The 15665-nt window shown below is 32.3% G+C and overlaps 1 protein-coding gene across 3 annotated transcripts in view; it reads left to right on the plus strand.

Moving 5' to 3' along the window:
* Nucleotides 1-15598, plus strand: part of LOC149772762 (leucine-rich repeat-containing protein 34-like) — a 54446-nt gene extending 38848 nt beyond the window's left edge. For all 3 annotated transcript variants that reach the window (XM_089947327.1, XM_089947330.1, XM_089947329.1), the window contains 2 exons: nt 8846-8972; nt 11896-15598. In XM_089947327.1, the coding sequence (XP_089803453.1) occupies nt 8846-8972; nt 11896-12126 (358 nt within the window). In that variant the 3' untranslated portion in view covers nt 12127-15598. The remainder of the gene's footprint in view (nt 1-8845; nt 8973-11895) is intronic.
* The last annotated feature ends 67 nt before the right edge of the window (nt 15599-15665 follow it).

Below are 15665 nucleotides of genomic sequence, written 5' to 3' on the forward strand. Positions count from 1 at the left end.
AGCAAAGTTGATTTTATTGAAGTGATAGCAGAATACAAAGATTTAAATAACAAATTCTAAGCAATTAATTAGCAAAAAATAAAACTAACAGTTAGTCCTGATGAAATGACAAAGTCTTGTGCACCATTTTTCAAAAAGTAATAGAAATAAGTAAGAGAGATGCTTTTCCTCTATAAATTGTATTTTTTATAGACTAAAAAGAACATGGCAATGTGATCATTTACCAAATATACTTCTGTATTGCATAATGCACAAAGAGCTCAGAGTCTGTTTTTTCTACTGGTTACACCTCGCAAACAACATCAACTCATATCTGCAGGTGCATTATGTGATGGCAGATCAGGTTCTTTGCAGTGTGCAGTTTGAGAGCTCTGTAGCAAGAAATCCATCATGTTATTGCTGACTTGACTGGTTTGTGGACCCAATCACAATGTCAAAATGCTGTTATAGTGACAGCTACTGTCTGCTGACACACACTGTAAAATTATTCTTCAGTTATTATGTGAATGATAGGTAATACTGTTCTCTTTTGTCCATAACAACAACCATATCCATCACCACAACCAGTCAGATAAAACAGAATTATGTGAGGGTGGCATTCTCCATCCCAATCCCCCAACTAAGAAACCCTAAAGACAACAAAATCAATTTGTGCAAAACCTTGAATTGATTACCATCAGCTGACTTCATGGGCTTCTTGCTGAAGCTCATTTCTTTATATCAGCATCGACATAAATCTGGTATTTCAGTCACAAATTCTGGAAAATTAAATCAGCCTGATATTAAAAATCTGTACATCCTGACAAATCATGCATATCTGTTAAGAGTGGATTCATCCTTCATGCCACTGGGCATATAAGAGCTGTAGTTTTAAGCTAAAAGAGACATTTTTAAATTTGTGCATGAGGAAGGCAGGGCTTAAACAATTTTCATTTTGCTACATGTCTCTACGACGCGAATTGTAACCTTTACTCATATGGGATTGATTTAACTAAATCTACATTCTGACATTATCAGATTCAAAATCTGTTTAAAAATTTGTACTCATTTGGTTGGATAGATATCTTAAATTACTTGCCCCTGTGCCACTATGTAAATACAAGTAGATATGAGGAATTTTGTTGTTGATAACACACTCAAAGAAACTAATTTAATAGTCAGAAAGTAATTATATCACCCTTAAATGAGACTCTAGTTTTATCATCAGGAAATAAACTTATCTTTCCAGAAAAAGATGTTGATTTTATGATACAAAAGTTATGATATCAGCCACAAAAGAGACTGTAATTTTATAGTTTGAAAGTAATTATATCATTGCAGAAACAGACTTCAGTTTTTTTGTCAGAAAATAATGATATTGCCCTAGAAACAGACTTTACTTTTACCGTCAGAAAGTAATGATATCATCTTAGATTGAGACTAGTTTTATAATCAGGAAGTAATATCAACCTAGAAATAGAAATGATTATTATGGTCAGGATAAAATGATATCACACATAAAAGATAGAGAGTAAATGAATAGCTGGTGTTTTTTCAATACCCATTTAATGACAAATTTCTGATTAACTGAATCGTCATTAATCAGAAATGTATAAGTCTGAATGTCTCAGTATCTAAACAGTAATTACTAAGAATATATTTCCTTTATTGTTATTTGAAGTGAATAGTTGGTCTGGATTCCTCATGTTTACAAGCAACTTATTTGGGAATAAATATGTTGTAAATTGGTATGCCGCTATACAGAGAATATCCCACAAAATTTCTAAATCTTTTATAAGTTTAAAATGTGCATGAATTTGACCTAAACTTTTGTATACAGGCATGGAAATATAATTTGTATGCAGGCATGGAAATATAATTTGTATGCAGGGATGGAAATATAATTTGTATACAGGCATGGAAATATAATTTGTATACAGGCATGGAAATATAGTTTGTATGCAGGCATGGAAATATAATTTGTATACAGGCATGGAAATATAATTTGTATGCAGGCATGGAAATATAATTTGTATGCAGGCATGGAAATATAATTTGTATACAGGCATGGAAATATAATTTGTATGCAGGCATGGAAATATAATGCATCAATGTTGTTTGTCATGCAGTTTAGATAACTAACAAGGCTTTCATTTCAAAATGACCTATTCCAAACAATTTAAGATAAAAAATTTGTATAACAAGTGTATAAGGACTTTAAAATCTAATTAGTTGATATATCTGTGCAAAAAAAAAAAAATCGCAATTTTTTGTGGTGATGTTTATTTGTGCAATGATGCTAGCAAGCTTGACAGAATGGACAAACAAATGTATGCTACGCATGTAACACTAAAATCAGGATATCCCCTATGCAAGCAGCTGGGATATTCATTAAGTGGCCAACAAAGTTAATCACACAGGTCATATATAATGAATACATGTATGACATTCAAAATCACACGTGTCATATATAATGAATACAAACATGACATTCAAAATCACACGTGTCATATATAATGAATACAAGTATGACATTCAAAATCACATGGGTCATATATAACAAATACAAGCATGACATTCAAAATCACACGTGTCATATATAATGAATACAAGCATGACATTTTAAAATCACACAGGTCATATGTAATGAATACAAGTATGACATTCAAAATCACACGGGTCATATATAATGAATACAAGTATGACATTCAAAATCACACAGGTCATATATAATGAATACAAGCATGACATTCAAAATCACACGGGTCATATGTAATGAATACAAGTATGACATTTTAAAATCACACAGGTCATATGTAATGAATACAAGTATGACATTCAAAATCACACGGGTCATATATAATGAATACAAGTATGACATTCAAAATCACACAGGTCATATATAATGAATACAAGCATGACATTCAAAATCACACGGGTGATATGTAATGAATACAAGTATGACATTTTAAAATCACACAGGTCATATGTAATGAATACAAGTATGACATTCAAAATCACACAGGTCATATATAATGAATACAAGTATGACATTCAAAATCACACGTGTCATATGTAATGAATACAAGTATGACATTTTAAAATCACACAGGTCATATGTAATGAATACAAGTATGACATTCAAAATCACACGTGTCATATATAATGAATACAAACATGACATTCAAAATCACACGTGTCATATATAATGAATACAAGTATGACATTCAAAATCACACGTGTCATATGTAATGAATACAAGTATGACATTCAAAATCACACAGGTCATATATAATGAATACAAGCATGACATTTTAAAATCACACAGGTCATATATAATGAATACATGTATGACATTCAAAATCACACGTGTCATATATAATGAATACAAACATGACATTCAAAATCACACATGTCATATATAATGAATACAAGTATGACATTCAAAATCACACGTGTCATATATAATGAATACAAGTATGACATTCAAAATCACACGTGTCATATGTAATGAATACAAGTATGACATTCAAAATCACACAGGTCATATATAATGAATACAAGCATGACATTCAAAATCACACAGGTCATATATAATGAATACAAGCATGACATTCAAAATCACACAGGTCATATATAATGAATACAAGCATGACATTCAAAATCACACGTGTCATATGTAATGAATACAAGTATGACATTCAAAATCACACGGGTCATATATAATGAATACAAGCATGACATTCAAAATCACACGGGTCATATATAATGAATACAAGCATGACATTCAAAATCACACAGGTCATATATAATGAATACAAGTATGACATTCAAAATCACACAGGTCATATATAATGAATACATGTATGACATTCAAAATCACACGTGTCATATATAATGAATACAAACATGACATTCAAAATCACACGTGTCATATATAATGAATACAAGTATGACATTCAAAATCACACGTGTCATATATAATGAATACAAGTATGACATTCAAAATCACACGTGTCATATGTAATGAATACAAGTATGACATTCAAAATCACACAGGTCATATATAATGAATACAAGCATGACATTCAAAATCACACAGGTCATATATAATGAATACAAGCATGACATTCAAAATCACACGGGTCATATATAATGAATACAAGCATGACATTCAAAATCACACGTGTCATATATAATGAATACAAGTATGACATTCAAAATCACACGTGTCATATATAATGAATACAAACATGACATTCAAAATCACACAGGTCATACATAATGAATACAAGCATGACATTCAAAATCACACAGGTCGTATATGAATACAAGCATGACATTCAAAATCACACAGGTCATATATAATGAATACAAGCATGACATTCAAAATCACACGGGTCATATATAATGAATACAAGCATGACATTCAAAATCACACGTGTCATATATAATGAATACAAGTATGACATTCAAAATCACACGTGTCATATATAATGAATACAAACATGACATTCAAAATCACACGTGTCATATATAATGAATACAAGTATGACATTCAAAATCACACGTGTCATATATAATGAATACAAGCATGACATTCAAAATCACACAGGTCATATATAATGAATACATGTATGACATTCAAAATCACACGGGTCATATATAATGAATACAAGCATGACATTCAAAATCACACAGGTCATATATAATGAATACATGTATGACATTCAAAATCACACGGGTCATATATAATGAATACAGGCATGACATTCAAAATCACACAGGTCATATATAATGAATACATGTATGACATTCAAAATCACACAGGTCATATGTAATGAATACAAGTATGACATTCAAAATCACACGGGTCATATATAATGAATACAAGTATGACATTCAAAATCACACAGGTCATATATAATGAATACAAGTATGACATTCAAAATCACACAGGTCATATATAATGAATACAAGCATGACATTCAAAATCACACGGGTCATATATAATGAATACAAGCATGACATTCAAAATCACACAGGTCATATATAATGAATACAAGCATGACATTCAAAATCACACGGGTCATATATAATGAATACAAGCATGACATTCAAAATCACACAGGTCATATATAATGAATACAAACATGACATTCAAAATCACACGTGTCATATATAATGAATACAAGTATGACATTCAAAATCACACGTGTCATATATAATGAATACAAGCATGACATTCAAAATCACACGTGTCATATAATGAATACAAACATGACATTCAAAATCACACGTGTCATATATAATGAATACAAACATGACATTCAAAATCACACGTGTCATATGTAATGAATACAAGTATGACATTCAAAATCACACGTGTCATATATAATGAATACAAGTATGACATTCAAAATCACACGTGTCATATATAATGAATACAAGCATGACATTCAAAATCACACGTGTCATATATAATGAATACAAACATGACATTCAAAATCACACGTGTCATATATAATGAATACAAGTATGACATTCAAAATCACACGTGTCATATGTAATGAATACAAGTATGACATTCAAAATCACACAGGTCATATATAATGAATACAAGTATGACATTCAAAATCACACAGGTCATATATAATGAATACAAGCATGACATTCAAAATCACACAGGTCATATATAATGAATACAAGCATGACATTCAAAATCACACGGGTCATATATAATGAATACAAGCATGACATTCAAAATCACACAGGTCATATATAATGAATACAAGCATGACATTCAAAATCACACGGGTCATATATAATGAATACAAGCATGACATTCAAAATCACACGTGTCATATATAATGAATACAAGCATGACATTCAAAATCACACGGGTCATATATAATAAATACAAGTATGACATTCAAAATCACACAGGTCATATATAATGAATACAAGCATGACATTCAAAATCACACGGGTCATATATAATGAATACAAGCATGACATTCAAAATCACACGTGTCATATATAATGAATACAAGCATGACATTCAAAATCACACGTGTCATATATAATGAATACAAGCATGACATTCAAAATCACACGTGTCATATATAATGAATACAAGTATGACATTCAAAATCACACGTGTCATATATAATGAATACAAGTATGACATTCAAAATCACACGTGTCATATGTAATGAATACAAGTATGACATTCAAAATCACACAGGTCATATATAATGAATACAAGCATGACATTCAAAATCACACAGGTCATATATAATGAATACAAGCATGACATTCAAAATCACACCGGTCATATGTAATGAATACAAGTATGACATTCAAAATCACACAGGTCATATATAATGAATACAAGCATGACATTCAAAATCACACAGGTCATATATAATGAATACAAGCATGACATTCAAAATCACACGGGTCATATATATTGAATACAAGCATGACATTCAAAATCACACAGGTCATATATAATGAATACAAGTATGACATTCAAAATCACACAGGTCATATATAATGAATACATGTATGACATTCAAAATCACACGTGTCATATATAATGAATACAAACATGACATTCAAAATCACACGTGTCATATATAATGAATACAAGTATGACATTCAAAATCACACGTGTCATATATAATGAATACAAGTATGACATTCAAAATCACACGTGTCATATGTAATGAATACAAGTATGACATTCAAAATCACACGTGTCATATATAATGAATACAAGCATGACATTTAAAATCACACAGGTCATATATAATGAATACAAGCATGACATTCAAAATCACACAGGTCATATATAATGAATACAAGCATGACATTCAAAATCACACGTGTCATCTATAATGAATACATGTATGACATTCAAAATCACACAGGTCATATATAATGAATACAAGCATGACATTCAAAATCACACGGGTCATATGTAATGAATACAAGTATGACATTTTAAAATCACACAGGTCATATGTAATGAATACAAGCATGACAATCAAAATCACACGGGTCATATAAAATACAAGCATGACATTCAAAATCACACAGGTCATATATAACGAATACAAGCATGACATTCAAAATCACACAGGTCATATATAATAAATACAAGCATGACATTCAAAATCACACAGGTCATATATAATAAATACAAGCATGACATTCAAAATCACACAGGTCATACATAATGAATACAAGCATGACATTCAAAATCACACAGGTCGTATATGAATACAAGCATGACATTCAAAATTTCACATGCTTACAGTAACACATTTTTGTTCATTTGGTTTTAGTAAAGAAAAAAACAAGTCTGGGTACTAAAAGTACTAAAAGTTTATCTGAATTTAAAAAAAAGATAAATCTTGAAATCAACTGAATACGTAATACAATACAAATTTCATTGATATGCATTGACTGGTTTTGCAGCAGTCATGGAAACTAGCTCAAGAGAAATAAATAGACCTTTATATCCTCAAGACACAATTTATCTTTGTAAATGCAATTAAGAAACTTTATGATCTACCACTGGAGCAGATCTTGGACTTTCTGGGGTAATATGATTTATATAACAACTTGTGTCCATATATTTAAGGATTTTATGGATTTATTTCTCTTTTATCCTATATAACTTTTGCAGAGTTTTAACATCTTTCCTTTTTGTCTTATGTAGTTTCCTGTGACTTTTCCATCCCATTTCATACAGCTTGACATTTATCTCATTTACCCCCACAAAAACAATGTCAAAATAGCTATAGTGGGGTGGAAAAGGTCAAAGGACACTTGGACTATTTTTTGTAGTACTTTATGTTGATTTGGAAGGCTTTATTTTTTATTTTATTTTTTAAATTCTTAATCATAAATGTTTTTTACACATTAGTGTATGGTCAGTATGCTGCCAAGGTTTTGTTAATCCTTATATATACATACATGCATACATACATACATATATACACTAAGGTATTTATACTCATTTTTCATTTTTGTTTCAGGGTTTTAAATCTGTTCACACTGCTGAGTCTTAAAATGTTTGTCTGATTGAAAACTTTGCATCTCTTTTTTTTTTATATCGTGTTCATGTATTTTAACTTAAATTTTTTGTCTGACATGTGAATGAAGAAAACAATTTATACTCACTTTAAAGTAGAGTCCAGCTGCACACAAAAATATTCCCTGATCCTCAAGTTGATCAGGGTCTGTGTTGTACTGATTACTGAGATGCAGATCGATAATTGTAGTATGTGACAGCAGATCTCAGTATGCAGTTGAACTTGATTTACTGGTGAGTACAGATGGCATGCAGTAAATTCCATTTTGTCATTACCTTCATTGGCAAAATATCACATTTCAAAAGCAGACATCATGGATCCTGTTTGGCAGTCAAAGTTGCCACAGAAAGCAGTACCATATATGCCTGGGTATAAGTATAGTATAAATGCAAACTGTACAGACTTAGATCTGCCATCGCATAATGTTATTTTAGATTTGTTAGGAATAGTCAGTAGAACAAACAACAAAGACTCTGATCTGATGATTCATTACGCTATGGTTTATCAGGGTCTATATTGTCTGCAGTTGGACTGGCTCAGCTTTTAAGCAAGTACATACAATTCCTTTGTCAACCTGGCATGAAGGTTCACATTTTTGGATGGAAGGAAAAAGGATTCTGTCATAATTTATATTCGTCTTCCAGATAGTCTCCACAATTTTAAATATCGTGATATTATTGTGAAAAATAAAATAAAAACAATGCTAAAATTCAAGGTAAACTTAGTGACTGTGTATTCATACAAGCATATTTATTTTGTAGCCTTGTTGTAAAAAGTAATAACATTAATGGCAAGGGGCTGTGTGCTTTAGCTGATGCACTGAAGTCCAACTCAACCCTTACATCCATCTACATCTGGGGTAACAATCTGGAGGAGTCGGCTTGTATTGTAAGTATTAGGTCATCAGCACAGTCAAGGATTTAGTATCACCATTATATACCCATTGAATCTTCAAGCCCATGCACAGCATCAGATTTCCATTTATTGATTAATACAGCTTTCCATTTGGTTTACTTTTATGCCCCCATCATATTATTGTATATAGCATATAGTGTTACCTACTTTGAAACCACACAATAACATGTTTAACGTTCACAAAGCAGTCATGTTATGTAATTTATCATGCAGTATCCAAACAGGTCAGTTAACTGAAGAAATTGAATAAATCAGACATCGGAAGTTTCTTTTTTAAAAAAAAAACTTGTTTTATGAATTGAGGAAGTATGTGCCTCAACCATCTCTGGGAGTAAACCAATCAGTTTCATAGGTTGAGGGAGAAGCAGCTATGTGGCAATAACTAAATCTGCCTGACAATTTGGGTGAAAAATTTATTTCAACGTTGGCCGTTGTTTTAGTACACAGGTCTGAATGGAGATTGAGCAGGCATTAATTTTATTATTGTCGCATAACTTGGTAATTAAACTAATTGATTTATAAATTTGTGTGAGAAATGTTTTAGACCATTCTTTGGTGCTTGGTTGTGTATGATAGATGATTGAGCAAACATCGTTTGGCTATTGTATTTCATGGATTGTGCAATAATTTTACACAATACATTGCAGACAAACAGAAAGAAGATTTAATAACTTCATTGCTTATGGTTTTGTAATAATTATATCAGCAATTATCAGCTTTTTTGAGGAGCTAATGCCTTTAAAACAGTAAGCTAAAGGCAGTGATGACATTTTGTTTTCTTCAAAAGTATAACATCATGACAAATTATTCAATCAAAGTCTAGTTCATTTTAGCACTAGGACCTTGCAGTACTACCAGAAATCAGCGATTTATTGAGAAGTTTATTGGTGATCATGTGACTTCATACAAACCCATTAAAACTTTACGTCATTGAAAGAACATTTAGTGAAAATGAAATTAATAAAACATGGCTTAAGATTTTATATACAGCTTTAGGATGATTTGTTTTTTTAATGAGTAAGAGTTTGAAAATATTTCATATTTCCTGCCTTGGTTTTTAACTTTTGTATTCTGTAAATCACTAAACAATAAAGAGCCTGCAATTTTACAACATTTAGTGAGTAATTTTACTCATAGGAAAATTTAGTAAGGAAAAGATAGTGTGTATGCTATAAAGGCAGATGTCAACCCAAACAGTTCTGGAACTGGGATCAGGTAATGAAAGCCACTGTGCAGACATCACCTCATAGGGTTTTGGAACTGGGGTCAGACATTGAAAGCCACTGTGCAGACGTCAACTCATGGTTCTGGAAGTGGGGTTAGAAATTAAAAACCACTGTGCAGATGTCCACTATACAGTTCTGAAACGGGGGTTAGAAATTAAAAACCACTGTGCAGATGTCAACCCATACATTTCTAAAACTGGGGTTAGAAATTAAAAACCACTGTGCAGACACCCACTCATACAGTTCTGAAACTGGGATTAGAAATTAAAAACCACTGTGCAGATGTCAACCCATACATTTCTAAAACTGGGGTTAGAAATTAAAAACCACTGTGCAGACGTCCACTCATACAGTTCTGAAACTGGGATTAGAAATTAAAAACCACTGTGCAGATGTCAACCCATACATTTCTAAAACTGGGGTTAGAAATTAAAAACCACTGTGCAGATGTCCACTCATACAGTTCTGAAACTGGGGATAGAAATTTAAAACCACTGTGCAGATGTCAACCCATACAGATTAGGATATGGATTTAGATATTAAAAACTACTGTGCAGATGTCAACCAATGCAGTTTGGGAACTGGGATACATGTTAAAAGTTACTGTGAAGATGTCAATTCATAAAAGCGACTGTGCAGATGTCAAACCTTATGGTTCAGAAACTGGATTGATATTAAAAACCACATTGCAACTGTCAACCCATACAGTTTAGGATATGGATTTAGATATTAAAAACCACATTGCAACTGTCAACCCATATGATTCTGGTACTGTGGTAGATATTAAAAGCCAATGTGCAAATATCAACCCATAGGGTTCTTGAACTTGGGGAAGATATTAAAAGCCACTGCAAATATCAACCCATAGTCTTGAACATGGGGAAGATATTAAAAGTCAATGTGCATCTATCTACCCAAACAATGCTGAAACTGATGTGAGATATTAAAAGACACCATGAAGGTATCCACTCACAGTTCTAAGGCACTTTTGTTTATGAAGTCACATAACTTGGTAAGTAATTGCATAATAATAAGTACTGCAGCCATCAATGAATAGAAGGTCACTGTTACCAGTATATCATAGTTCAGTGATATATGCTTACCTTTATACTTGGTTTCATTGTACTTAGATGTGTCAATCACTGGTTCAAAGAACCAATCAATCTATGAAGATTGATCCCCTACTGAAAAAATGGATTGATATTAATGATTTTTAGTCTTTTATACCAATTTTGGCAGTTTTCCATGTCCTAATTATATGTTACTTTGTATTGAACTTGGAAAAGTATTAATTATAATAACATTTTTGACAAGAAAATTTTCTAAATAAATGGAAAACATTTTCAGTTTAAAGATAGGTTACATTATGTCTTGAACTTTGTTGCAACTAAAGTTTTCTACACCATAACATCCACAATTGTTTGCTAAAACAAATTCACACGTGACAAAAATATGATTTAGGTAAATGTATTAAACCATTGTAAAATATAATCAGGTCTTTCATCAGAAACCATAACCAACTTTTCATTTTAGAAAATTGCAGCATTCAATTTCTTTATGAAATAAATTTGTTAAATTTGTATTTTGCTCTTTAAAGATATCAAATTAAATATGAACAAGAAGCCGTTTCTACTGTTTGCAGTACATGGTGTTTGATCTCTACTTTCCAGGCCTTTGCAAGCCTCTTGAAGACAGGCAGGATAAAGAAATTGAGCACTGATGTTCAACCCTACGAGGTAGATGGAGTTACATACCTGTCTGAACTGACAACTGCACCTCAAAGGCATTACTACTGGGCTCCAAACTATGGGGATGACATTCCTGGCTGGCAGGAAAGGGGAGACAATCCTCGTGGTTCGGATGTTAGGATGTTCAAAGATCCAAAAATGTTTATGTCATAAATATCACATTGAATATTTCTAAGCCTTCATATATTATGAGATAAAACTGCACATATTCATTTTAAGGAGATAAATCTGTTGAAATTCTAGAACAAAAATATATATATGAGCTGGACTTCCATATGAATACAAGCAAGATATTCTCTTTCGTGAATGTAGTTTAAATTGTGTAATTTCTTTACGACAATGCCGAAATCAAAGAGCAGAATTTTCACACAGATTTATCATATATACATGTTTACAAGTCCAACTGCAAACTAAAAAACCCCATCTGCCATTGAAAAATGCACTAGCAAATCTGGGTCTATGCAGATTGTTAGTAGTGGTCCATATTACAAACAAAATAAACCCTGATCTGCCACCAATTATGTACAGGCTCTTCAGAGTCAAGGGTGTCTGCAGTTGTATTCCATGTATAATTGAGTATGTGCTGTAACTGAACTAAATGTTTTCAGACTTGTATTTTGTAACAAAAACCTTCGAGAAGATGAATTACCATGACAAATATACCAGACTTTCAAGTCAGTGCATTAAAACTGGCACATCTTTGTACCAAAGAATTCTTTAGACAGACCTGCCAACTGTCCCAGATTTACATGTTTAAAGAAAGAAAAATATTTCATAGCAAAACCACATATTTTTAGCACATCTCATGTTTGGTCAGTAATTTTCAATTATTTTCAGTCAAATCTGCATGGTGGATATTCATTTCTGGTACTAACAGCCACGAATTTGAAGTTAATTTGAAGTGTTTGGTTTTCTCTGTCTTTGGTTTATTATAATTGATAGTGGGACTTGTAATTTTGAAAAGTCAGTCGCTACCTCAAAAACACCGCATGAAACCCTGTCCCTGATCCAGTTTTCATTTAGTTGGCAGGTCTGCTTGTACTACAAAACAAGGCAATGTAATCTACTGGATAACTATACAACTGCTGTAAAACGGAGTTATAAATGTTCTGTATGATACATGAAGCCCACAAGCCAGGTTTTTAAAGTTATAGTGTGAAAATATAAATTTCCAATTGGCATGCTAGGTAAATGTTAAGTGATGTGAATTTCCAATAATATACAATTGAAGAAGAGTTTATTTCTTTATAGAATATTGAGATTGCGAGCGTAATATATACATGCATGTTGTGTTTGTCTTTGTATGTAAATCTTCCAGTGACTCCGAAATGATGCACACCTGATTTTTCAATCTGTTAAATGATTGCTTAGTCATTACATCCTGCAAATTAACCATGCTGGTGAAATATAATATACATTACACTTTTGCCGATATATGTACATTCCATTTATAAATTATTGTTCTTTTTTACAAGAGGTAATTAATAAAAGAGAAGTTTATTTATGCATATATATTCTAGCCATCTTTACCTACCCGTCATATTAAAAAAGCATATCTGAATGATTTAAGTTGATTTTAGTTTATGCCTATTTCAGTGTTTGCATGTCATGTCTCCTGCCTTTTTGCAAGGAAAGGAGATGAGATCCAGATTTCTGTCCATCCTTCCTCTCACCACTTATCATTACTCTACAACTTTCAAGCCATTCAAGATTAAGGGAAAAAAATGTGTTGTAATCACCCATCATCATTCAAAGGTGTGTCATGTATGACATTGGGGGTCTTTTCTATAAGGTCACTGCTCATTATATTCCCTCACACTTTATTATCCTCTTGATAACTTTAAACTGCCATTTCAGATTAAGGAACACTACTTTGGATACTTATACATCATCATTAAAAGGTGTTTGCAAACCGCATTGGGTGTCTTATCTTTTAGGTCAAAGTAACAGCTAAATATTACAAGTTTCCCCCACATACATTTCTGCACTATGCCTATAAAGCCATTTAATATTCAGGGATAAAACTTTGGGCATGTATTGCATTTTCATCAGAAGGCGTGTCATAAACAACATTGGGAATAATACCTTAAAGATGAAGGTCATGGTTCAACATTTTAAGATTTTATTTATATGTTCCATTTATTTTCCACTGCTTTAAATTTATGCATATTTATACATCCTCATTATAAGATGTGCAAGTACCACACTGAATCCCATCTTAAAGTGAAGGTCACCGCAGTATTTCAAGTACCACACTGAATCCTACCTTAAAAGGAAGGTCACCTCAGTATTTTAGGTTTTACATCACTTTACATTCTACTCCATTACATTACAGCTGTATAGGGGATGCAACATGGTGTACTTAATATATGTTATCATTGAAAGATGTGTTGTGCACAATAATTGTGGGGGGGCCCTGAGTGGCCGAGTGGTCTAAAGCGCTATCCATTACGGATCACTGCCATCTCACCTCTGTCTGCGTAGGTTCGAGTCTCGGATTCGGCCAATGTGGGTTTATGAGAAAGCTTGCCAGTAGCTTCTCGAGGGTCGGTGGTTCTTCCCGTGGTTTTCCCGGTTCTTCCTCCACCATTAATACTGGCCGCCATGTATAGCCTATCGTGTGCTGAAAAATGGCATTAAACCCTACAACAAGAACAAGAACAATAATTGTGGTTATACCAAGATCAAGTTAATATTTAGTTTTCCATCACAGTCTCCTTTCTGCACTCTAGTTTTAAAATCCTTTCAGCTGTAGAGATGAAACTTGGTATACTTGTACAGAATCATTAGAAACTGTTTTGTGCACCACAATATAAATTTTTTATTTTTTTTGCATAGTTCTCACGGGTCAGGATATTCCTGTCTTCTGTATAAACTGAACACTCGTCTGAGACAAAGATATGGAACTTGGCATACATGGACATCATCATTAGCTAGTGTCAAAGTTGAGGATTAATATATTAAGGTTTTCTTCATACCCTCCTTTCCATAACTTCAGCAACATTGGAGATTAAGGGATGAAACTTGATATATTTGTCACGTACCACATCAGGGATCCTATATTTAAGGTCAAGGTCATAGGCCAATAATTTAGGTTGCACTTTTTCCTTCTGCTCTCACCTATCTAACATAAACCATTGATTATGAGCCGTATAAAATATATTAATGAAATTCGTTGCACTTTTGTATATTGGCACTAGAAGTATTGCATTCCATATTTAGGGTGTAATTTTCGAAAGGTCATTGGATTTTTTTTCACGGTTTCTTTTATTTCTGATTTTTATCTTTAAAGTTGTTGGATGTTAAGGGATGGACCATTACACACTTATTTTTGTCTGTTTAATAGCATATTATGTTTTGCATTCAAGATTTCATCTTCAAGGTCAAGGTCATAATATTTTAACCTCTTTATTTGCATTAATGTTTGTCCAGTAAGTCTACAGCTCTGTCAAAAGTTTCAAAGCCTGGTTTTGACAGTTTATCACTTTTTTTGAGGGGGAGCAAAACTTCACAGAACTTGCTAGTTTTCTAATGAGGTATATGGTATAGATGTATCATGTACATATGCTGAAGATTGAAATGAGATAACACTTAAATATTTAAAATAAATTATGCTTATTCTCAATATGTTTTAGTTGTGTATTTAAATCGTTAATGTACTATAGATACAGGGAAGAGTATGCAGATCTCAG

The sequence above is a fragment of the Sinohyriopsis cumingii genome, unplaced genomic scaffold (assembly GCF_028554795.1).
Source record: "Sinohyriopsis cumingii isolate HCF-2022 unplaced genomic scaffold, ASM2855479v2 utg001176l, whole genome shotgun sequence".
Lineage (NCBI taxonomy): Eukaryota > Metazoa > Mollusca > Bivalvia > Unionida > Unionidae > Sinohyriopsis > Sinohyriopsis cumingii.